The sequence below is a fragment of the Euleptes europaea genome, chromosome 1 (assembly GCF_029931775.1).
Source record: "Euleptes europaea isolate rEulEur1 chromosome 1, rEulEur1.hap1, whole genome shotgun sequence".
Lineage (NCBI taxonomy): Eukaryota > Metazoa > Chordata > Lepidosauria > Squamata > Sphaerodactylidae > Euleptes > Euleptes europaea.
In genome coordinates, this window is record NC_079312.1 from 5,363,139 (window position 1) to 5,389,769 (window position 26,631).

The window sequence follows — 26,631 nt, forward strand, 5'->3', positions numbered from 1 at the left end:
TCACCATCCATGTCTCCCATTTGCTTTTCCCGGTTCAACTTGTCCAGGTATTTTTGGGGGAGCCGAGCCGATTGAAAAACACAAAACAAAACAAGATCGTGATTGCCTCTCACTCCCTACAGGTGTACACTCGCCAATTTGGAACCAAAGCAACCCCAGATGTTTTATCTGCTCTTAAGATGTTGCATGCCCTGACCTGGATGGCCCAGGCTAGCCTGATCTCGTCAGATCTCAGAAGCTAAGCAGGGTCAGCCCTGGTTAGTGTTTGGATGGGAGACCACCAAGGTCCAAGGAAGTCCAGGGTTGCTGTGCAGAGGAAGGCACTGGCAAACCACCTCTGTTAGTCTCTTGCCATGAAAACCCCAAAAGGGGTCGCCATAAATCAGCTGCGACTTGACAGCACTTCACACACACAAGATGTTGCACGGCTTCATGTTTACGGCACACCTCTTCAGAGCACTGCCACAGTGCATCCTTTGGCACTCTGAAGTTTCCTTTAGAAGTTCAGTGGCCTCTTTAACCACTGATTGTGCCTTATGCTAAATCAGACCATCAGTCTGTCAAAGTCAGAATTTTTCTATTCAGATTGGCAGTGACTCTCCAGGGTGTCAGGCAGAGGATTTTCACATCACCTGCTACCTGATCCTTTCAACTGGAGATGCCAGGGATTGAACCTGGGACCTTCTGCATGCCAAGAAGAGGCTCCTCCACTGAGTTACAGCCCCTCCCCTCCCATCTTTAAAGCATTGGTTGGTACAATAAAAGTCTCAACAGTTTGGAACATGTTTGTCAGTTTTTAATGAGAGCCAGCATGGTGTAGTGGTTAAGAGTGGTGGTTTGGAGCAGTGGACTCTGATCCCCCACTCCTCCACATGAGCAGCGGAGGCTAAGCGGTGAACTGGATTTGTTTCCCCACTCCTACAAATTAAGCCAGCTGGGTGACCTTGAGCCAGTCACACACACTCAGCCCCACCTACCTCACACTGTGTCTTTTGTGGGGAGGGGAAGGGAAGGTGATTGTAAGCCGGTTTGAGTCTTCCTTAAGTGGTAGGGAAAGTCGGCATATAAAAACCAACTCTTCTTCTTCTTAATACTGCTGTTTGTAGAAACAGCTGAACAAGCTGAATGCATAATGAAGAAGAAGAGTTGGTTTTTATATGTTGATTTTCTCTACCTTTTAAGGAGAATCACACTGGTTTACAATCTCCTTCCCTTACTCTCCCCACTACAGACACCTTGTGAGGTAGGTGAGGCTGAGAGAGCTCCAAGAGAACGATGACTAGCGCTCTCAGAGCTCTCTCAGCCTCACCTACCTCACATGGGGAACCAACCCAGTTCACCAGATTAGAGCCCGCCGCTCATGCGGAGGAGTGGGGAATCAAACCTGGTTCTCCATATTAGAGTCCACCGCTCTTAGCCACTACACCATCATGCCTTTTTCTTTTCTCCTTCAGCTGACAATGTCTAAATTTTATTGGCTGCAACACTTGTCATTTTATTGCAGTGCTCTCTGGATATATGTTTTGTAGTGTTTTGAAACTGAACCTCAGGAAGGCACCTGGGACTGTTTTTACAAAGGAGCATGATAAAAACATTGCACATTAATAAATATAGTGCTTTCAGCTAGATTTGAGCCAAGTAACACCTTAGAGACCAACAAGGTTTTCAGGGTTTAAGCTTTGACGCTTTGGCATTCTTGGAATTACAGTATCCACCTGCTATAGTAAGGAAACAGGTCAATAAAGGCAGAATGATACAGAGGAATAACCTGCTGCAAGATAGAGCCAATCGAAACACCACCACAACACCACTGGTGGCCACATATAGCTCTCAGAGGTATGTTATCTCTGCAGACACAAATTCATAGTTTTGAGAACTGCAAAACCATGCATCTGTGATATTATATTTAAGATCAAAAAATTGCCCAAAATAGTCTTATAGAAACCTCTGGAAGAGCATGACATTGTGAATGGATGAATGGAATTCATTTGCCAAAAAAAATTAAACATAGCATGAATATACAACTTCATGCTACATAACTAAAAACTAATTCTTATTTCATGATGAATAACCTTTGGACTACAATGTATCTTAAACAGAAAACAATAGATAGTTTTTTAAAATAAAATACTTTTTGACAAAAAAATCTATTTAATTTTTTTAAATCCAATTTAAATTAAAAAATCTCTCTCCAACAAAAAAAAATCAAAGCAGCCTAGCAGACCAAAGTTGCAATCAAGCTTTTTCAGATATACCTTCTCAACAGTTGCTTCAACCTCCACCAGTTCTCTGAAATAAAAGTTAAAATGTTGTTCTGACTTTTAATGTCTAGAAAATCAAAATACTCACAACAATGCTGCAAAGCACATTAGGCCACCCTGGTCACTTTCTCCCTCACTTTGAATTTTCACAACAACCCTGTGAGGGAGCCAATGTCACGCACTGAGATTCTAGACTGAGTAGGCAACATGAACCCAAAGTTCCCCAAAATTCTGGTTCAGGGATCCAACCACTAGACCATACTAGCTCTCAATAAGGGCATACGTAAGGGCAGGGGTCCCCAACCACAGGACACAGAGCTAACCACAAAATGGCACCACAGGGGGTGGAAACACAGAAAAATCCCATGCAAAGGAGAAGAGGGGCAATTAAAAAAAAAACATTGGGGAAGAGGAGTGAGAGTAAAACTAACACTGTGGTGACAGCTGCCTTGAAACATTGTTTCAAACGTTATTTGAACAGTCAATCAGATCTCCGCTGGCGAATCAGAACCCCTGATGGACGTCTGCCCCATCGAGCCCCACTTGCTTTCTATAAACAATTAGTGGTCACCAGGAAGGGTATGGGTGGACGCCATGGTGCCTATGGGCACCACGATGGGGACCCTTGCATAAGAGAAGCCCTGTTGGATCGGCCAAACAGTGTGTTTGGCTGGGTCCCAGTGCCAGAATTCCAGAGGTGCCCACAGGCCCAAAAGGTAGTCCAAAGTCCTACCAAAGTCCTACCTCTGAGAATATTCCGTAATGCCATCTTGCACAGAAAGGAGGGGGGTCACATATAGAGCATGTCTGGCATGCAGAAGGTTCCCAGGTTCAATCCCCAAAATCTCCAGTAAAATAGATTCGGTCGGAGGTGATGTGGGAGACCTCCACCGGAGAACACGGAGAGCGGCTGCCAGTCAGAGTAGACAATGCTGACCTTGAGAGAACAGGTGTCTGACTCAGCAGAAGGCAGCTTCATGGGCCCATGCTGAAGCTGTTTGTGTGGTGCAGGGAAGGTGGGAAGGGGCAGGAGGGTTGGACATAAGCTCCTTCCCCGTCCCCAGGGCCGATTCCACTCCCTAACTCTGCCGCAGCCCCACAGGGTAGCCACTGTCCAGCTGGGGTGCCCTGAATTATAACTGATCTCCAGACTGGGGAGGTCAGATCTCTCTAGGACGCACAGTATGGTACTATATACCCTGACGAAGTCCCTCCCCTCCCCAAACCTTGCCCTCCCCCCACAAGCTGCACCTCCAAATCTTCAGGAATTAACCACCTCGGAGTTAGCACCTGCAGAAGGCAAAGGGTGCGTTGGATCCTGCCAGGGCACCCCCTAGGGTTGCCAACCACCAGGTACTAGCTGGAGATCTCCTGCTATTACAACTGATCTCCAGCCCATCTGGAGACAATGGCCGCTTGAGCAATTGGGCTCTATGGCAGTGAAGCCCCTCCCCTCCCTAAACCCCGCCCTCCTTAAGCGCCGCCCCGAAAACCTCCCGCCGGTGGCTAAGAGGGACCCCCAGAGAGAGAGACGTCCAGGAACGGGAGATGCAGGCAGCCCCTTTCAAGGCTCGGGCAGGGCGAGGGTCTCTGCCCTCGACCCTTCCTCTGCAGCCTCCTCCATTTGCAAATGGCTTTTCCCCTGACCAACCCCCTTGCAAGCATCGCAACAAGAAAGGAAGGAAGGAAGGAAGGAAGGAAGGAAGGAAGGAAGGAAGGAAGGAAGGAAGGAAGGAAGGAAGGAAGGAAGGAAGAAAGGAAGAAAGAAAGAAAGGAAGAAAGAAAGAAAGAAAGAAAGAAAGAAAGAAAGAAAGAAAGAAAGAAAGAAAGAAAGAAAGAAAGAAAGAAAGAAAGAAAGAAAGAAAGAAAGAAAGAAGCCAGTCCGTGCACATTTTACCCGGTGGGCTTCGCCAGCAGGAATAAAAGAGTCCACCTTCTGGTTCTCTTTCTGTTGAAGATCCGGTTGCCAACCTCCAGATGGTTGTGTGAAAAAATAGTATTCAGCTCACACTATTTATGTATGCAAAAGTGCAATATTTAATTAATATTAATATTGCACTTTTGCATAAATAGTGTGAGCTGAATACTATTTTTTCACGCCGCTAGTCTATTTGGTATTAGATGCTTCTTTTTGCTAAGTAACCTCCAGATGGTGGCTGGAGATCTCCCGCTATTGCGACTGATCTCCAGGCGACAGAGATCAGTTCCCCGGGAGAAAAATAACCGCTTGGGAAGGTGGGGGGGTATTATACCCCACTGAAGTCCCACCCCAAACTCAGGCGCCACCTCCCAAAACCGCCAGGTATTTCCCCAACCCGGAGCTGACAACCCTACCTGAATAGCCCCCAGGAACCGTTCTTGCATCCTGGTGGGTTGGGAGAAACTCCTGCAGGAAAGCCCATTTCCACTCTCCTCCTTCCCCCCAACACTTCCTCTCGAGGAAGCAGAGATCTGTTCATTTAACCATGGGGGGACTGGAGGGCAACTCCTGTGATGTTTTTGCATGGATGCCTAAAGCCCACCTCCTTCCCCTCCACAATTCCAGCTTCAGCTGTTAGAGTTATTCAGGGTCACCAAAGGCAGAAGACCCTTCATGGGATAGGGTTGCCAACTCTGGGTTGGGACATTCCTGGAGATTAGGGGGAGCAGCCTATAGAGGGCGGGGCTTGAAGAGGGGCTTTGGTGAGCTTTGGTGCAGTTCATCGTATCCCAGGACACACTTCCTGAAGTCCTCAGCCAGAGGCCTTTGCAAAGCCCACAAGCAGGAGAAGATCGCAATGGCCCTCTGTACAGTCTTCAGAGGTACATAGATTCATAGAATCATAGAGTTGGAAGGGACCACCAGGGCCATCAAGTCCAACCCCCTGCACAATGCAGGACATTCACAACTACCTCCCCACAACACCCCCAGTGACCAGAAGATGGCCAAGATGCCCTCCCTCTCATCATCTGCCTAAGGTCACAGAATCAGCATTGCTGACAGATGGCCACCTAACCTCTTCTTAAAAACCTCCAGGGAAGGAGAGCTTACCACCTCCCGAGGAAGCCTGTTCCGCTGAGAAACCGCTCTAACTGTTAGAAAATTCTTCCTAATGTCAAGACGGAAACTGTTTTGATATAATTTCAACCCGTTGGTTCTGGCCTGACCTCCTGGGGCAACAGAAAACAACTCGGCACCATCCTCTCTACACTGCTTCTGAACATGGAGGTTCCATTATCCAAGTTAGTGATAAACCTCTGCTTCATGAATTTGTCTAGTCCCTAGAAGCTAAAATGACTAGGCTGAGGTCACATGTATGTACTTTGGCCACATTATGAGAAGGCCAGATTCCCTGGAAGAGAGGAAAAGTTGAAGGCAGCAGGAAAAGAGGAAGACCCAACATGAGATGGATTGACTTTATAAAAAAAAATCACAGCCCTCAGTTTGCAAGACCCGAGCAAGGATGTTAACAATAGGATGTTTTGGAGGATGTTGATTCATAGGGTCACCATGAATCGGAAGCGATTCAGCGGCACTTAACACACACACATTTTTTCAGATGTCATACTAGCATCCTTCTGCACATCCCATAGCACTGAATTCCATTAATGAACGGTGCTGGGAGATGCCCTGTCTGGTATTAATCGACTTCTTTGTCACCCTTTTTCCACTTTTTGTCCACTGCATTAATATTTTTTCTATAAAGTTCTAGCCTGTCTCCTCCTTTTAAAAATTTATTTTATTGATATTATCTATAGTCCACCTTTCTCACTGAGGCTGCAGGCAGATTATACAGTGTAAGTCGGGGGTCCCCAGTCCTTTGGAGCCTGTGGGCACCTTTGCAGTTTTAACACACGGTGATGGGCAGTGGGCACAGCTACAAAATGGCTGCCACAGGAGGCAAAGTCTGGAGAAGAGGTATAATTTAGGGGGTAGCATAGTTCAATTGTGGAACTCCCTGCCCCAGGATGTGGAGATGGCTGCCAACTTGGAAGGCTTTAAAAGGGGAGTGGACATGTTCATGGAGGAGGGGGCTATTTATGGCTACTAGTAAAAATGGATACTAGTCATGATGCATACCTATTCTCTCTAGGATCAGAGGAGCATTCTTATTATATTGGTGCTGTGGAACGCAGCACCTAATAGATGCCGCTGCTGCTGCAGTCGCCTTGTTTGGGGGCTTCCAGGAGGCACCTGGTTGGTCACTGCATGGACAGACTGCTGGACTTGATGGGCCTTGGTCTGATCCAGCAGGGCTTTTCTTATGGTCTTATATTCTTATGGGATCCCTAGGTCCCACCTGGAAGCTGGCATCTCTAACTTTACACAGTATTCCAAGTGCTGGCACTTTGTAAATTTCTACACAGGCATTTTCAATATTAACTTTTAAAAAACTGCCAACTCTATTCCTAATAACCAGCAATACCTTTTTTTTTGCTGGTGCACTCATTTTTGTTGCCATTCAGCAACATCTGATGAATCCCACACAAACTCTAAGCAAAAGATCTCGAGATCTGTCTCCAGCGATGTGCCTTCGCTTTGCAAAGAGATGGGGGGGGGGGAGTCTTGGTGGGAAGGGTGAAAAAAATGGCAGGGGGGAGTGAACGCACGTGCAGCAGCCTGGCCCCTTTGGAAAGCCCTGTCTTCTGTCTCCAAGGAGCGCAAAGCCTTGGGGAGGGGAGAGATTCGATCACTGGGTTAAAATGAGAGAGTCCCCGCTCTTAAAAGAGCAGCGAGGAGAGAGGTGGGGGTTGTGAAGTCACTTCCTGACGTGCCTCCCACCCTCCACTACCACCACCGTGGGAACGTAGCCTTTGTCTTTCCCACGGTACCATTTACTCCATCCCAGGCGCATTTGGTGAGTTAAAATCGCTTTTGGGTCCAGGGGCATGCCAAGGCTGGGGACCTCTCTGGGATCCCTCTAAGGCATCCCCAACCTGGCGCTTCCTCCTCTCTGCAAATCTGGGAGGTCCCAGCTGCAGCACAATCCAGATGCTGAGTGTCTGAGTGGGTGGGGGGGAGAGAAAGAGAGAGAGAGAGAGAGAGAGAATTGATGCTTTGGAGGGTGGACTCTATGGCATTGTACCCCACTGAGGTCAATGTCCTCCCCAGGCTCCATCCCCAAATCTCCAAGAGTTTCCCAACCTGAATCTGACAACCCTACCTGCACCCCATCCCCTGCCAGTGACGGGCGGGGGTGGGGGGGACTTGGCAACCCTAGTTGCATGAGATTTTTGGGTAGATTCCCCCCCCACACACACACACCTTCATACGGCATCATTTATTTGTCCATAATTGTGAAATCCAAGGTATTGCATGCATTATGCTGTTTAAATGCCATTGTCCTTTAATTGTGTGACACCGTTTTACTGCATGGTTCATGGTATTATTCGATTAGTTTGCATTATTCTTTTTATAAAAAATATTTTTTTATTTCCAAACCAACACCAAGAACATCAGACACAAAATACATAACACACTACACACAATACACATGACCATACATTGACTACATTAAACAATAAGCTCCTAATCAATATAATTTTGTACCTTCCATCTTACTCTAAATTGCAAATTATGATAATAAAAAGCTCCTTAAAAAGGAAAAAACACCAATCCATATTTTTTCTCATACCCTACATGACTATTATTTCTATTGCTATATGGGATGGTATATGTGATAGTTTGCATTTATTTATTTGTTTTTAGTGCATTTTACTTAAAATCTTTTCTCACTGGGATTCATGGTGGATTACGGAGTACATGTCAATGCAATCGATTGGATGAGACATGAGCGGCAGGCTCCAATCTGGTGAACTGGGTTGGTTTCCCCACTCCTACAGATGAAGCCTTGGGCTAGTCACAGCTTTCTCAGCCCCACCTACCTCACAGGGTATCTGTTGGGGGGAGGGGAAAGGAAGGTGATTGTAAGCCAGTCTGAGTCTCCCTTAAGTGGTAGAGAAAGTCGGCATATAAAAACCAACTCTTCTTCTTCAAGCCCTGTTTAGAATTTGAAAACCCTATAGGGTTGCCCTAAGTTAGCTGTGACTTGACGGCCTTTCACACCACCCGGCAGGAGTCACTCTGCATATTATTGGATTATTCCTACAGAGTGGGTCAGTAGTAGAGTATCTGTTTTGCATGCAGTTCCCAGGTTCAATCCTGGCGATCCAAGCTAAAAAGGATCAGGTAGAACCTCCCTGAGACCTTGGAGAGCTGCTAACAGTCAGAGTAGTTAAGGCAGACCTTAATAATCCAAGGGTCTGACTCAGTAAAAGGCAGCTTCATGTGTTTAATACTTCACACACACACACACACATTCACACATTTAGGCAGTCCTTAAGAAAGTAATTTGTAGGAGAGCAAAGAGATTCTTGAACTCATGAACACATGCAGCTGCCATATACTAAATCAGACCATCAGTCCATCAAGGTCAGTATTGTCTAAGACTGGCAGCCGCTATCCAGGGTCTCAGGTGGAGGTCTTTCACATCACCTACCGCAGATCCTTTTCACTGGAGATGCCAGGGATTGAACCTGGGACCTTCTGCATGCCAAGCAGATGCTCTACCACTGAGCCACAGCCCCTTTTCAGTATTCTACCTTGTTGGCTGGGAATTTGGGTAAAAGATCTAACACTCTAACCTCTGCACCCCACTTACTCTCTGGAAATTCACGAGTTGCCTTTATATAGCTTCCCCTTGGAGACCTGTGGGCACGCAGCCTCTCCTGCACCTGGCTTTAGCTCTTTTAAGATTGTACCCAATACAGCAGTGTGGGAAGAGACAGCTTTCACACTAGACGTTTAAATATACGATTTGTTTGGAGAATAATTTATCTTGTTTATTACACTGCTGAAGAGCAGCATGACAGAGCAAGACTAAAATCAGGCCAGAACCGAATTCTTTAGTTTAATCAAATACTAACTAATACCAGCCTGGAAAGGAAGGCTGTAGACACTTTGTAATCTCCTGAAGACTGGCATTCTTGAGGATCCCCACAGGAGAACAAGGGCCTTCCTCTGTACTTTCTTAGATCTTAGAGCCAGCGTGGTGTAGTGGTTAAGAGCGGTGGTTTGGAGCGGTGGACTCTGATCTGGAGAACCGGGCTTGATTCTCCACTCCTCCACATGGGCGGCGGAGGCTAACCTGGCGAACTGGATTTGTTTCCCCACTCCTACACACGAAGCCAGCTGGGTGGCCTTGGGCTAGTCACAGCTCTCTTAGAGCTCTCTCAGCCCCATCTACCTCACAGGATTGTCTGTTGTGGGGAGGGGAAGGGAAGGTGATTGTAAGCCGGTTTGAGTCTCCCTTAAGTGGTAGAGAAAGTCGGCATATAAAAACCAACTCTACTTCTACTCTACCTTGACCAACAGAGAGGTACTAAGTAAGGCCTCTCTAGATGACCTCGGTTGGGAGGGAAAGCTATATGGGAGAGAAAGCTGCGAGGAAGGCAGGCTGCAGGCCAAGGGAGGCATGAAGGTAAGAAGCCCTTCCTTGAATTCGGCTGACACAATAAAAGACCCGTTCTGTTTCCTTCACAGGCAGTGGAAGGACACTGACGCTTCATTCTAGACCTCCTTGTGGTGGTGGAATGGAGGCCACCTCTGTGCCACCAGATCAGGTAAGTGGGGATTACTTACGACAGGGGTCCTCAACGTGGACACCTTTTCTGGTGCCCTTCAAGTGTTTTAAGGAAGTGGGTAAGGGGCTAGCAAGGCTTCTGCTTGACTGTTGGAGATTTGATCGGTTGTGCACATTTTTAAAAAATGATGCTTTGGCAGCAGCTGCCACCATAGTACAAGGATCTACCCAATATTACTGAATTTAAGCTGTGACAATCGTTTTCTGGCCGCCTCCGCCTCCTGTGGCAGTCTTTTTGTAGCAGCCATTTTGTTGCTGCGCCCGCCATGCCACGTCAGAATTTCAAATGTGCCCACGGGCTCAAAGAGGTTAGGGACCCCTGCTATTGTGGATTGGCATTCTGTAGGACCCCCAGGGGGAGAACAAGGGCCTTTCCCTCTACCCTCTCAGACCTGGCCTTAGTCAACAGAGAAATGCTGAGCAAGTCCTCTCCAGATGACCGTAAGGAGGGAGAAGCTACATGGGGGGTTGGGGGCTCTCACCCTTACGCTACTCCCTGAGCCCAAAAAAAAAGGGATGGAAATGCTCCTCATGAAAATACCTGGCCACCTCACCTACATACTCTTTTTGGATTGTCTGCAAGGAAGCAATGTTCCCTTTTTCTTTCAGGGACTGGTGACCTTTGAGGATGTGGCCGTGTATTTCTCAGAGGAGGAGTGGGCTCTGCTGGATCCAGGCCAAAGGGCTCTGCACCGAGAAGTCATGGAGGAGACCTGCAGGAATCTGGCCTCTCTGGGTATGCCTCCCTTTGTCTGGGCTGATAAATATGGACAGGGCGGCTGACAACATGATACTAATACAATGAAAACATAGTGAATACAATAAAATCACAATGCAAAATTATACAGTTAGCCCCATAAGATCATCAAACAAGATCAAAACTGACAATGGCGCTCATTATTGGAGCATAGGGACCACTGCATGGTTTGCAAGGGCAGTCAGGGCCCCCACATTTTAGACAAGGAGTGGGGGTGGGAGTAGGGAGGCTAACATTGATGGATAACCATAGCTGCCCTCAACTATAGGTCTGGTGGAATAACACCGTTTTTCAGCCCCTGCAGAATTCTTTAAGATCCCACTGGGCCCGGGTCTCGTTGGAAAGGGAGGCCCACCAGGGCAAGGGTAGGGTTGCCAGGCCCCTCTTCGCCACCAGTGGGAGATTTTGGGGTTGGAGCCTAAGGAGGGCGTGGTTTGGGGAGGGGAGGGACTTCAGTGCCATAGAGTCCAATTGCCAAAGCGGCCATTTTTCTCCAGGTGATCTGATCTCTATTGGCTGGAGATCAGTTGAATTAGCAGGAGATCTCCTGCTACTACCTGGCAGTTTGGCAAACAAAAAACAGCAACGATATGCAAAAGATACAAGTGGTATTAATTTATCATATCCACTGTTGCATAAGAAAATAGTTAATTCTGTAGAAAGGCAAACTTGCCCATTACAAAAACAATGCAAAAATTAATACAATTATGATTATTCAAGGAATACACTGTGCATAGTAGCATGTGTAGCTCATCACTTTGTCCAAGAGGAGTGTTGCAGGTTCTTTCGACAGGTGTCCGGTAACCATCTGTTTCGGCTTATATCAAAGCCTTCCTCAGGGACCAACGCTTGCTGTTAGTAACTTGCTTGAACGTAGTGTTCTCTGAGGGGTGTACCAGGAGAGGCGATCCCACAGATTCGAAGGTCCCAGACTGTGTAAGATTTTAAAGATTAAAACCAACACCTCAAACCTGATCCGGTGCTTCAGTTGGAGCCAGCGCAGTTGAGGGAACACTGGCTGAATATGGCCCCTCAGCAGGGTCCCAGTAAGGACCTTTGCTGCGGCATTTTGTACCAGCTGGAGTTTCCAGATCAGTCTCGAGGACAGCCCTACGTAAAGCGGGTTACAGTAATCAAGCCTGGAGGGGACTATTGCATGGATTACCATGGCTTAGTTGGGGCAGGAGAGGTAGGGCGCCAACTGCCTGTCCCGGTTAAGATGAAAAAAGGCCACCTTGGCCACGGCAGTGACCTGAGTTCTGGTCACCACACTTAAAAAAGGATATTGCAGAGCTTGAGAGGGTGCAGAAAAGAGCCACCAAAATGATTAGGGGACTAGAGCAGCTGCCCTATGAGGAGCGGTTAAAACTCTTAGGGCTGTTTAGCTTGGAAAGAAGGCGGTTAATGGGACACATGATAGAGGTCTATAAAATTATACATGGTATGGAGAGAACGGACAGGAAGAAGCTTTTCTCCCTCTCCCATAATACTAGAATGCGGGGTCATCTGTTGAATGAGAGATTCAACACAGATAAAAGGAAGTATTTCTTCACACAATGCATAGTTAAGTTGTGGAACTCCCTGCCCCAGATGTGGTGATGACTGCCAAATTGGAAGGCTTTAAGAGGGGAGTGGACATGTTCATGGAGATAAAAATGGATACTAGTCATGATACATATCTATTCTCTCCAGGATCAGAGGAGCATGCTGAATATATTAGGTGCTGCGGAAAACAGGCACGATAATGCTGCTGCAGTCATCTTATTTGTGGGCTTCCTAGAGGCACCTGGTTGGCCACTGTGTGGACACACTGCTGGACTTGAGGGGCCTTGAGCATGGCCTTTCTTATGTTCTTGTGATCCTCTATTGTTAAGGAGGCATCAAGGATCACACCCAGGCTTCTGACAGCCGGCACAGGTGTTAAGATGGCACGCCATCAAGAATCGGGAGCCGGCACCCCACCCCAGAGCCACCCCAGCCAAGCCACAGGACCTCCATCTTTGATGGATTTAATTTCTGAACTTCAAAATCTGCAATGTGTCTTTAACTTCACTGGCTCCCTGTGTGTTTCTGAGCCCAGTTCAATGGGCTGGTTTTGAACTTTTAATGCCCTAAACGATCTGGGACCAGGACAACTTAAGGAATGCCTGCTATCATGGCAATTTGTTCTGAAGGGACACCACCCATCTTTGGGGTGAGGTGCATGGGTAAAAAAGGATAGGATCCTTTTCAGTTGTGGCCCCTTATCAATGGAATGGCCTGTCCCTAACATTCCACCTAGTACCAAATATGTTAGAATGTTAGCATTAAGCTATAATCATTTCATTTTTGCAGGCAATAAAATAGGAGTTTTTGTAGGGGTTTTTTTTTGTAACCTTTCCCTTTGTACAGGTTTTTCTTGCTGCATTCTTGCTTGCATTGCATTTTGTACCCCACTGTTCTCTGTCTTTGTGTTGCAGGTATTTTTTGCTGATGATTTGATGCTGCTAGTGTGTTTTTAGATACTTTTACATGGATTAGATTGTTTTATTTTAAAAGGAGAACCAGCAGGGTGTAGTAGTTAAGAGGAAGAAGAAGAAGAGTTGGTTTTTATATGCCGACTTTCTCTACCACTTAAGGAAGAATCAAACCAGCTTACAATCACCTTCCCTTCCCACTTCCCTTCCCCTCCCCACAACAGTCACCCTGTGAAGTAGGTGGGGCTGAGAGAGTGTGACTAGCCCAAGGTCACCCAACTGGCTTCATGTGTAGGAGTGGGGAAACCAACCCGTTCACCAGATTAGCTTCCACCGCTCATGTGGAGGAGTGGGGAATCAAACCCGGTTCTCAAGATCAGGGTCCACCGCTCCACCACTCTTAACTACTACACCACACTGGCTCTAATCTGGAAAGCTGGTTTTGATTCCCCACTCCTCCGCATGGAGCCTGCTGGGTTTCCTTGGGCCAGTCACAGTGCTCTCAGAACTCTCTCAGTCTACACAGAGGCATGCAATGGCAAACCACCTCTGAACATCTCTTGCCTTGAAAACCGTCTCTTGCCTTGAAAACCGCATGAGGTCGCCATCAGTCAGCTGTGACTTGATGACACAAAAACACACAAATACAGGCCTTAGAAAAGACATAAATGACAATCAAGACAACAAATTGAAGTTCAGGTATATATGCATCGCTACTTAAAACAAATTCTTGCTGTCAGGAGCCTAAAAACAAGTTTTCAGCTTAACAGAAAAACAGGCTTTTCTTGTCTACCATTTCAAAAATATGCAATCTCATTTTGGCTTGAAAATTTGTCTAACTGCCAAATTTAGTTTATCATTATATAAATTTAGTTTATACTTTGGATTTTCTTCAGATCATATAAATCTTTTGCCCTTTAAATTTAGTTTATCAGAAACTTGATTCTTAAATTTTTGGCAGTTTCCCAGTCCCTCACCCATTGATATTTTATCAGTAGTAATTAGATCTCAAAATGTGTGCTATAGTTTCCTGGTTCTAGACATCACCCCATTGATCATCCAACACTATCTGCCTCCCCTGCTGCACTGCGGAACCCCCATGTAAATAACTGAGGCTTTTTTTTTCTTTCATAGCTGGACTTATGTTTTCCGTAGCTGGTTTCACCTGTTGGCTGGAAGAAAGAAACTATCCATTTGCCCTGGGCTCGGAGGAAGTAGAGAAACTGTCAGGTATTCACTCAGTTACATAGCATGAATCCTATTCTCATATACCAGGGTATGAGGCCTATTGGTAGATGTTAATTCTAGAGAAATATTACACAGTTGATGTTTGAAATATTTCTTGAAATTCGTGGCGGAGGGCAACTTTCATTGTGCAGAAATCTGAGGGAGAACAGAGACTGGCATGTAGCTGTTCACTTGTATCTTGGGAATCTGATTTTGCAAACCAGGCTGTGAGTCTCCTGGCAGAAATTATTTTACCTAACTGACACCCATTTGATGCTCAAAAGATTTCTCAGAATGCTTGGGAGGGAATCTTTCATCTAGCAAAGGGAGGCCATAATGATGGAATGGACCGTGCATCTCTTAACTATGCAGGAATTTGTCTATGCAATGATGGGCTAATATTGAACATAAAAATATTGTCATCAGTCCATCTTGCTCAATATTGTCTTCTGGGACTGGAAGTGGTTCTTGAAGGTCTTAGTGGAGTCTTTCTAACACTGATTTTGGAGATGCTTTAATAGGAGATGCCAAGGATTGAACTTGAGACTTCACACATGAGGACCAAAGTACCAAATATACGCTATACTGCACTGGTACCAATCAAGATTCCACAATATAAAGTATTTTTGTTTTTCATAGCAGGAATTAACAGGGTTTGTTCTGTGATCTGAAAATCCATTTCTCATTGGGTTTCTCTTTCCTATTTCTGCAGATGGTGAACAGCAGAAAAAGAAAAATGAAGTAAACAAGAAGTGGTGGACAAAAATCATTTTTTCTTATGGTGTCGACTTCCATGAGATTCAAGTACAAGAAGAATGCCGTAGTGGAAATAAGGTTCCTCTATTCACCCTTAGCCCACATGGGAAAATATACAAAGAGGAGAAATGCTCTGAGCATGGAGATAGCTTTGGTCAGACTCCATGTTTTAATCCCCAACAAAGAATACACATGGAGGAGAAACTGTATGATTGTTCAGAGTGTGGAAAAAGTTTCACTGTGATTTCAAATCTAATTTCCCATCAAAGAATCCACAGAGGGGAGAAACCGTATAAATGCTCAGAGTGTGAAAAGAGTTTCAGTCACAGCACAGGCCTTGCTTATCATCAAAGAACCCACACAGGTGAGAAACCATATCAATGCTTGCAGTGTGGACAGACTTTCAGCGTGAACTCCAGCCTTACTTCCCATCAAAGAATTCACACAGGGGAAAAACCTTATAAATGTTCTGAGTGCAGACAGAGCTTTAGTCACAGCTCAAGCCTTGCTTACCATCAAAGAATCCACACAGGGGAGAAGCCATATACATGTTTGGACTGTGGAAAAAGTTTCAGCCATACATCAGGCCTTGCTTACCATCAAAGAGTCCACACAGGTGAGAAACCATATAAATGCTTAGAGTGTGGACAGAGCTTCAGTGTGAGCTCAAGCCTCATTTCTCATCGAAGGATCCACACAGGAGAGAAACCTTATAAATGTTCAGAGTGTGGACAGAGCTTCAGTCACAGTTCAAGCCTTGCTTACCATGAAAGAATACATACAGGGGCAAAACCGTATAAATGTTCAGAGTGTGGGAAAAGCTTCAGTCATAGCTCAGGCCTTGCTTATCATCAAAGAATCCATAATGGGGAAAGACCATATAAATGCTTGGAGTGTGGAAAGAGTTTCAGTGTGAGTTCAAGTCTTACTGCCCACCAAAGAATCCACACAGGGGAAAAACCGTATGAATGTTCAGACTGTGGAAAGAATTTTAGTAGTAGGACAGGCTCCATTAGGCATCAAAGAATCCACACAGGAGAGAAACCATATAAATGCCTGGAATGTGGAAAAAGCTTCAGTGTGAGTGTAAACCTTACTTCCCATCAAAGAATTCATACAGGAGAGAAACCATATAAATGCTCAGAGTGTGGAAAGTGTTTCCCTGACCATTCACGCCTTGGTGTGCATCAACGAATCCACACCGGGGAGAAACCATATAAATGCTTGGAGTGTGGAAGGAGCTTCAGTGTGAGCTCACACCTGACTTCCCATCAAAGAATCCACACAGGGGAGAAACCATATGAATGCATGGAGTGTGGAAAGAGTTTCACTCAGAGTACAAACCTTACTAGACATCAAAGAATCCACACTAGTTAGAAGCCATTTATTTTGGGAAGATTTTCGGTGTGACACAGACTCTTATCTTAGTGCCTAATGTTAGCCAGTTGGAACAAAATGTTCTATTTGGGTGTTTTAAATATTGCAAGTACTTTGCAGGACATGTGAACTAAAACCTTTTAAATCTATGTATACATGTCTAATAAGACTTCCCCTGGGGTCTATGTGTTATTTATTTACCTGATTGTAACAACACACCTGAGCTGATTGTTATCCTATTAAATGTTTTTATGTTTCTATATACTGCCATGTCAGTGACAAACATCTGGCTGCCAATGGTCAGTTGATGTTAAATCTTTTAATTGCTGCCGACATAGGACTAGACACTGTCAGCAATGTCTATTGTTAAGGAATGGCTTATTAAGGACTTCAAATTAGAAGGAAAGTAGGTTTTTATACACCAACTTTCTCTACATTTTAAGGAGAATCAAACCAGCTTACAATCTCCTTCCCTTCCTCTCCCCACAACAGACACCTTGTGAGGTAGGTGAGGCTGAGAGAGTTCTGAGAGAACTGTGACTAGCCCAAGGTCACCCAGCTGGCTTCATGTGGAGGAGGGGAACTCAAATCCGGTTTTACAGATTAGAGTCCACTGCTCCTAACCACTACACCACGCTGGATTGGAAAATTCATTGATAAAATTCATTGCTTTTATTCTGTTCTGTTGAGTGAAAAATCATCTGCCATTTGTTGACTACTGGAATAGCCTTTGTTTTGGCAACCCACCTCTGCTACTCTCATGCTTGGAACACCCTGTAGAATGATGATAGCATCTGTTACTACACTCACAAGCAATGATAATCTGTCCCTGTTGAGTTTGTTGGGAGCATAACTTCAGACGTCCTCACAGGTGGAAAGAGTTGTCCCCCCTCCCGCCTAATAGTCATCTGTTGTCCCATTTGAGATACTGAGGTCAAATTCACTGCAGTCATGAGTCCCCCATCATCCACTGAGGTATCTTGAATGGTGATGGAACAGGCCGAGCTCTGAAGTAAGCCAAGGATGCAAAAACATTGAGGGAGGCCCCTAAACCACTCTCCACTCTCCTTTTAAGAAAGGGCTAGGAAAGACATAGGTCCCTCCTGTCATGCTTAGGAGACCACAATCATATAGCAGACATTTTTCTTCAAAGGTTCTTCAAAGCTGAGTGATTGAAAAACCTGAAATTGTAATGTGCTAGCTCAAAGTATAAAAACTGATGCAACAATGGTACTAGGGATCTTTGCAGAGAAAATGGCAGCGCAAAATGCCATCTTGTTGAGCTATTCTCTTTAAACCTTTGTTACAGACTATGACCAAATGCAAAGCATTCAAACAAACCAAGTCAGCCAGTAAAATAAAAACTGTACAAACTTTTTTTTGCTAACTTACTATCTTGTGCTTCTATGATGACGACACAGTCCAGAGATTCAAGAAACCTGTTGCGAAAAAAACCTCCAGCACATACCCTGCGATGGGAGTGACATCTCACTTAGAGGAAGATGACAATTTCAGAAGTCTTCTGGCCCAAAAAGAGAAGTTTTCTGGCCCTTTTCATCCTGACACTGGACTAACTGGTGCATGAGATGCTGACTCACTTCACTAACTTTGAAGTTATTCATTTCACATTTCGTTTGTTTCAAACATGCATAATTAGCCAGGTGTATGTGTGTTCTGGTCTCTATGATTAACATTTTGCAAACCCTTGTATATTTATTTATTAAATGTTTTTGAAGACAAGGTTAGAGGATGTGCCGGACAGTAGGTACAGCCAGATTATAGTTACTCCAGGTAGTTGCTCACTAAGGGATTACTGGGAAATGGGGAGGGGGGGTAAAGCAGTACATTAAAGTTATTGAATATGGTCCATGAAGCATTACAAGCACTAAAGTTATTGAATATGGACAATGAAGTTTTTTTCTTTCCTTGTTTTTCTTTATGTCTCTTTTTCCCCCCTAACAACATCATTTTCCCAGAACAAGCTACTGATATATATATCAGTTCTCCAGAGGCCACATTGGTAGCAAACACTTAAGTGTAATTCAGGAGAAATGCAGCTTTAAAAGGCTTTAAACAGTTGGAAATAAATACTTCGTACTACATAGAAAGTTCAGTTCAAAGAATTACTAAACTGTTACCTCGAAACAGGTTTTGCATCCTAACGTCATTTGGTTGGTCCTAATTAAAGATATTATTTGGATTTTGTCACCTTGAAATAGACAGCTTTGGAGACCCTAAGCCAGGTGGAAAGACAGCATAAAATAGATAATAAATATTCCAAACAAAATCAAAACAAATTCAAAAGACCTTGGGTAATTACTTAGACGTTTATTGCCTCTTCTTATATTTATTTGCTTTGTATTTCTTTTTTTTCTTTTCTGACAACTTTTTCTATTATATTTTTAAAGCTAGTTGTGCAATAGCTGTTTAGTTAGGGGTGGGTGGTGATAACACATAATGGGGGAGGGAAAGGGAAGAAAAAGGAAGGCTAGGATGTAGTGTGTAATGGGTAGCCAGCTTGGTGTAGTGGCTAAGTGTGGCAGACTCTACTCTGGAGAACCGGATTCGATGCCCTATTCCTCCCCACGAATCCTGCTGGGTGACCTTGAGCCAGTCACAGTTCTCTCAGAACTCTCTCAGCCCATGTGGAGGCAGGCAATAGCAAACCACCTCTAAACATCTTTCACGTTGAAAACCCTATGGGGTTGCCATAAGTCAGCTGTGACTTGATGACACTTTCCACCACCAGTGTGTAATGATGTGGTTTGCCATTGCCTGCCTCTTTGTAGCAATACTAGACTTCCACCAGGGCCGACCCTGCTTAGCTTCTGAGATATAATGAGATCAAACTAGCTGGGTTTGCCAGGTTTAGAGTGAAAGCAAAATGAAAAGCACATAAAATCATTGAGGGGAAGCCTGATGAAACAAAAGCATCATCACCTGCAGGCAGAAGACTGTGACAGAAGGAGACCAATGAATATCCCTGGGGAGAGAGTTCCACAGTTTTGTTTCAGTTCATTCTCCAAAAGTGGCTTCTGGAAAAATCCACAATCCGGTAATTAAGACAACAGCCCTCCCACCTGGTGTTTCTCCCTCAAGCAGCTAGTGTTCCGAGGTACACTGCTGCTGAATGAGAAAGCTCCATTCAGCCATGATGGTTATTAGCTGTTGATGGACTTATCCTCCATGAATTTATCTAATTCCCTTTAAAGGCATTTAAGTGAAGTTAAGGCTATTAATAGTATTGCATGAATTCCTGCTGTTCAGATTTCTGCAATCCTTAGCCCGACCTCATCAGATCTCAGAAGCTAAGCAGGGTTGACCCTGGCAAGTATTTGAATAGAAAACCTCCAAGGAATACCAGGGTCATGATGTGGAGGCAGGCAGTGGCAAAACCACCTCTTGACAGTCTGTTGCCTTGAAAACCCTACCCGGGGTTGCCAGAAGTTAGCTGTGACGTAAGCAAAAAAATAAAATCCTGTTATATTGTTTATTCAATGTCCCATCCTGCTGGCTATATTGATTTACGCTATGTAATCCACCTTGAGTCTCAGTGAGAAAGGTGGATGATAAATAACATTAATACATGTTACATGAAAAACTACTTCCTTTTTCTCTATCCTGCAGTGTGCTGATGTAACTAAAAAGGCAAATGCAGTCTTGGGCTGCATCAACAGAAGTATAGTGTCCAGATCACGTGAAGTGATGGTATCGCTTTACTCTGCTTTGGTTAGACCTCAGCTAGAGTATTGTGTTCAGTTTTGGGCACCACAATTTAAGAAAGATGTAGACAAGCTGGAACGTGTCCAGAGAAGGGCAACAAAGGTGGTGAGGGGTCTGGAGACCATGTCCTATGAGGAAAGGCTGAAGGAGCTGGGTATGTTTAGCCTGAAGAGAAGAAGACCGAGAGGGGACATGATAACCATGTTCAAGTACTTGAAGGGCTGTCATATAGAGGAGGGTGCCAAGTTGTTTTCTGTTGCTCAAGAAGGTCGGACCAGAACCAACGGGTTGAAATTAAATCAGATATTAAACTGATAAGAACAGATACTACACTTGATGTTAGCCGATAGGACGAGAAGCGATGAAATTAAATCAAAAGAGTTTTTGTCTAGACATTAGGAAGAATTTTCTAACAGTTAGAGCGGTTCCTCAGTGGAACAGGCTTCCTCGGGAGGTGGTAAGCTCTCCTTCCCTGGAGGTTTTTAAGAAGAGGTTAGATGGCCATCTGTCAGCAATGCTGATTCTGTGACCTTAGGCAGATGATGAGAGGGAGGGCATCTTGGCCATCTTCTGGTCACTAGGGGTGTGGAGGGGGGAGGTAGTTGTGAATGTCCTGCATTGTGCAGGGGGTTGGACTTGATGGCCCTGGTGGTCCCTTCCAACTCTATGATTCTATCTCCTGTCTGACAATTTTATTGGCTGTCACCTGAGGTATGCTTGGCAGATACAACATCTCTGTCGTGAAGAATATCAGTGAACAGCCATTCTAGATCATGTATTGGTGAGCATCCAGCAACTCTAAGAACATAGGAAAATCCATGCTGGATCAGACCCAGGCCCATCAAGTCCAGCCGTCTGTTCACACAGTGGCCAACCAGGTGCCTCTAGGAAGCCCACAAACAAGACAACTGCAGCAGCACCATCCTGCCTGTGTTCCACAGCACCTAATATATTTGGCATGCTCCTCTGATCATGAAGAGAATTGGTATCCATTTTTACTAGTAGCCATGAATACCTCTCTCCTCCATGAAAATGTCCCCTCTTAAAGCCCTCCAAGTTGGCAGCCATCACCACACCCTGGGGCAGGGAATTCCACAATTTAAATATGTGTTGTGTGAAGCTATACTTCCTTGTATCTGTTTTGTGATTTCATTAGAAGACAGGCAGAACAGACAGGGAGAGTGAGAAAATGTCCCTTCCGTGAAAAAAACAAAGTATTTTTTAATCCCTTGCTTGAACTATCAGAGCCGGGCTGGTTTAGTGGGCAGAGTGTCTGATTAGGATCTAGGAGGTCCAGGTTTGAATTCCCACTCTGGACTGAGTTGGGCGGGGTGATTCTGGACTCTTGCGTTAGTTAGAATGGATATTAGTCGTGCTGCATACCTATTCTCTCTAGTATCAGAGGAGCATGCTTATTATTTTGGGGGCGGTGGAACACAGGCAGGATGGTGCTGCTGCAGTCGTCTTGTTTGTGGCTTCCTAGAGGCACCTGGTTGGCCACTGTGTGAACAGACTGCAGGACTTGATGGGCCTTGGTCTGATCCAGCAGGGCCTTTCTTATGTTCTTAAATTTATGGGGGAATGCAATGTTTTCATTCATAGGTTGTTAATATGTAGATGATATTTGTAGGATGTGTTTGTGTTTCATAGCAGTTAATACATGCTATATTCATATGTGAGCCTGTGTGCTGCTTTCTTTTCTTACTACTTGTAGCTTGCAGCATTGATATTTTTGTTTACTTAACCTCCAGGTGGTGGCTGGAGATCTCCCCATATTACAGCTGGTCTCCAGACAACAGAGATCAGTTCCCATGGATAAAATGGCTCCTTTGGGAGGTGGACTGTACGGTATTATATCTTACTGAGGCTCCTCCCCAAATCCCACCTTCCCCAGGCTCCACCCCCTAATCTCCAGATATTTCCCAATCTAAAGCTGGCAACCCTAGCATCTGTGGGGCAAAGGAAACCAGGACTGTTTCTAGTTTTTAGGAAAGCAGATGAAAATACAAAGGCCCATTTAATAGACTACAGTATTTATTCATTTTATTACATTTTTACCCCGTCCTCCCCAGCCCAACAGGAGTGCAAACATAATTTTTATATGTACTGGGAAACTAAAAAAAATTGTGTGACTCAGTCTAGCACATGGGGAAGAGATTAAGAGAACCACACCAAAAAAACTGATTGTATGAAGCTAAAAAAGGTGAGAAAAGCACACAGCAACAACACAGAGATATTCAAATGAAACGCAATACAGTTGAACTAACTAAGCTAAACATGTTATCTATGCTGTAGCAGGTTCCTGAGTGCATGTGCAGAGTTCCTTGTGATAACAAGAATTTGGAGTCCTTAACTTACCCAATTTCCTGTGGACAGTTTCCACTGAAGATTGAAAACCGAAGACAAGGTAAAATCCCAATTGTGCAGATATTTATATTAAATGGAGTTGGACCAAAGCCAGCTTCCTTTCTAAGAATGACAAGTGGATTTCTCCAATCCCTTGCAAATCCCCATCTGTGATGTCAGAGGCCACTTTTACCAATCAGAGCCATATACAATATAGCCCCACTTCTATCAAGCACCTATTCCTTCTTCCTGTCACTGATTAGTTTCATCTTCTATCTCCTATTGCTTTTAATTTCCTCCACTCCACAAGACAAAGATTACATGCTAAACCTGTTTTCCTTAGAAACCAATGATACTATCAAGTACAGTTAGCATGGTAATAGCAGCCCAAGTAGTCCAGGTTAGCCTGAGAGCATCAAAACCTGGAGCCAAGCAGGGGCAGTCACGGTACTAGGATGGGAGATCACCAGGGAAGATTGGGGTGCTGTATGAAGGAAAAAGGGTTGGTTGACTTCCTCTACCACTTAAGGAAGAATCAAACCGGCTTACAACCACCTTCCCTTCCCCACAATAGACACCTTGTGAGGTAGGTGGGGCTGAGAGAGCTCTAAGAGAACTGCGACTAGCCCAAGGTCAACCAGCTGGCTTCATGTGTAGGAATGGAGAAACAAACCCGATTCACCAGATTAGAGTCCGCTGCCCATCTGGAGGAGTGGGGAATCGAACCCGGTTCTCCAGATTAGAGCCCACCGCTCTTAACCACCACACCACAGTGGAAGGCAATGGCAAACCATCTCTGCTTGTTTCTTGCCTTGATAAGTCTACGGGGTTGCCATAAGTTGGCAGTGACTTGATGGCAGTTCCTTCTAGCAAGGTAGTGGAGATCTACTAAGCATTGATTTGTAAGGTTTTTTGTTCAATTGAAGGGAACGGTCACAGAGAGATTACTAAGGCAGATCTTACCCATCCTACCACTCTACTGAGCCAAGTTTATTTATTCATTCAAATGTTTATACCCCACCTTTCCTTTTCACTAAAGGTTGAAGTCCCCGTCCTATCTAACAAGCTTTTCTTCAAATTAAGGGGCTCTTTTATTGGACAAAGGTTTCTTAGGCTAGAAAAAGGCAACTCGGAGGATGGCTGGATCCACCCCATTGAATTAACTGCAATGTTGCAAGTCTTCATTGATGTATGACACAGAATCTGTCAACTATTTGTGTACCTTAATAAAGAAGATAATTTAAAAAGTCTAATGTGTGTCAGAATTCTTTTCCAATCGAACAGCTAGATTTGAGTCCAGTAGCACCTGAGAGACCAATAAGATTTTGGGGGTTCATAAGAAAAGCCATGCTGGATCAGACCAAGGCCCATCAAGTCCAGCAGTCTGTTCACCCAGACACACACTGGGTTGACAGCTTCATCGAGCTATCCACTACCACCCCAAGATCTGGTGAAGGGAGCGCCGACTATCGAAAGCTTATAACCTGGAAATTTTGTTGGTCTTGAAGTTGCTACTGGACTCGAATCTAGCTGTTCTACTGTACACCAACTTGTCTACCTTGTGAAACTATTTTCCAGTAGTTTCCTTTCTCATAGCAAGGCTTAACAATCCCCTAAAATGTATCCAAGTGGTATGTGCATAGGTTAGGAAACAACCTCCCTGTTTCCAAGTTCCAGTCATGGCTGTAGTTTGTTGTATGCCACATCCCATAAGAATGCTCTGAGCATCTAACTTTTTAAAAAAATGCATTTTATTAGTTATTAAATAACAAAGACAAATAATATTGATAATAAAAACTATAAAGCTGTAAAACACTGCAGTTTTAATGGCCACTTCATCCTTTTGATTCATTACTGATACCAAGACATTCATCTTTTGTTTATGTTTGCTTTGTATGGTGATATTTGACCCAAACCATTTAGGATGTGTCACATAACAGTTTCAGGGAGTCTGGTAGATTTGTCAACGTAAATACAAAGTAATCTTCAAAAACCTTAGCATTATTCTTTATTGCAATAGCAAAACATCCTATGATTAATACACATGGCTAAAAGAGAAAAGAAACAACCCTGTCAAGTATCTCTATATACTGAAAATTGTTCAGATGCATCACCATTAATCTTCTTCTGGCCTTAGGGTTCTTGTACATTTACAATGCCCAATCTGTAAGTTTTCTTCCCAAATAAAAACATTTTAATACATCCTATAAAATATATCCATTTTATTCTATCAAATGCTTTTCAGCATCTAAAAATATAAAAACCAGTTAACCCAAGATAACAAATGTATCATTATCATAGATTTCATTAAAATATATCAGTTTCATAAAAAGCCAGTCAATATGGTTCAAAATAACATTCATTAGCGCATTAGCAATAATAGGCGTTCCCATTTTGAAATCATGACTTTAAAGTGAAATCAGTCTACAGGAACTAGTACTAAGAGAATACTCTCCCGGTTTTAATGCGACAATTGTTCTGGTTTCAATCCAAGAAGGTAAGAATATGTTTTAATTGAACTGACTCATTGATGAGTCTGATTAATGTGCCTTTAAACTGTTCAACAAACGTTTTATCAAACCATCGGGCCCTATGGGCTTCCTATTTTTTAATTTCTTTATAGCAGATACAATCTCATCAACTGGGAAAGGTGCTTTCGATTTTTTTTTCCAGATCCTGAGCTCAGGGTTGTATTATCTTAATTTCAGATAGTAAGATATTAATATCACACCGCTAGTGGGAAATGTGTTTCATGCAATTTATAAATATGTATAAAACAAACACACAATCCAGCTTTATACTCAATGAGACCACTGGTCTATCAAAGTTAATATTGTCGACTCAGACAGGCAGAGTCTGAGACTCCATGGTCTCAGGCAGAGGTCTTTCACATCATCTACCACCTGATCCTTTCAACTGGAGTTGCAGAAGGTCCCAGGTTCAATTTCGATCATGCCAAGCAGATGCTCTACCACTGAGCCACAAACCCCTCCCTATGTTCAAGAATACCTCCTGAGCCACAAACCCCTCCCTGTTTTAGAATACCTCCTTTTCAAGTGAGATATTGTACTAGTAATCTTGTTTTTCTTTTGCTGATGTCTTAAACCCTTTACTAAGATGATAGATGGCTTATTGCCATCTATCATCTTAGTTGAAAAATTTCTGATGAGCAAAGCTTATCCTTCTTTCAGTTTTGTGAATCACTGAAAGTTCCAGGTGAGCCTTAAGGGGAGGAAAAGGCTTTTGTATAACTCCAAGCTTGAAGATTTTTATGTTCATCTCTAGCTGTCTATTTCGTTCCAATTACTGGCTTTCTTCCTTAATCAGCCTTTCTGAGTTCTATTGATTACATGTTTTACCCCACTGCTCTCTCCAATGATAGCCCCAAGTAGCTTTCCGTGTCATTCTCCTCTTTCTTCATTTTATCCTCACATCAACCCTGTAAGACAGGCTAGGCTGAGAGTGTGTGACTAGTCCAAGGTCACCTAACAAGCTTCTATGGCAGAGTGAGGATTTGAACCCGGGTCTCCCAGATCTTAGTCCAACAGTCTAACCACTACAACAAACTGGCTTTCCCTACTATTACCCCCAATGGATATTTTATTTATTTACTTACTTCAAGGATAACCCACCTTTCTTGCTGAGACTCAAAATAGATTAAAGGTAAAGGTTGTCCCCTGTGCAAGCATCGGCTGATTACTGACCTATGGGGTGACATCATATCACGATGTTTATGGGATGGTTTGCCATTGCCTTCCCCAGCCATCTACACTTTACCCCCAGCATGCTTGGTAATTTTACTGATCTCAGAAGGATGGAAGGCTGAGTCGACCCTGAGCCGGCTACCTGAAACTGACTTCCATCGGGATCAAACTCAGGTCATGAGCAGAGCTTCGACTGCAGTACTGCAGCTTACCACTGGGTTATGGGACTCAAGGAGGATTACAAAACATTAAAAAAACTTGATCAGACAGCGTAAACAATCAAATAATCAATGCAGTAAGATTACAGAATCAGAAAACAAGGCAAATAATAATATCTAAGACATACCATGCCATGCCATAATGCGAAATGTGGGTTACAAAATTTAAAAAATACAATAAAAG

General features: G+C 44.1%; 1 protein-coding gene and 2 pseudogenes across 1 annotated transcript; 1 reads left to right on the forward strand and 2 right to left on the reverse strand.

Moving 5' to 3' along the window:
- The window catches only part of LOC130472702 (zinc finger protein 883-like), a 55,542-nt pseudogene that overhangs the window by 20,928 nt on the left and 7,983 nt on the right, over positions 1-26,631 (reverse strand).
- Positions 5,039-16,456, forward strand: LOC130490675 (zinc finger protein 664-like). Its single transcript, XM_056864489.1, has 8 exons — positions 5,039-5,063; positions 9,784-9,863; positions 10,493-10,619; positions 14,231-14,326; positions 15,036-15,127; positions 15,461-15,695; positions 15,780-16,233; positions 16,318-16,456. The coding sequence occupies exons 1-8, from the start codon at positions 5,039-5,041 to the stop codon at positions 16,454-16,456; spliced, it is 1,248 nt and encodes a 415-aa protein (XP_056720467.1).
- On the reverse strand, positions 20,443-20,542 carry LOC130493622 (U2 spliceosomal RNA; annotated as a pseudogene).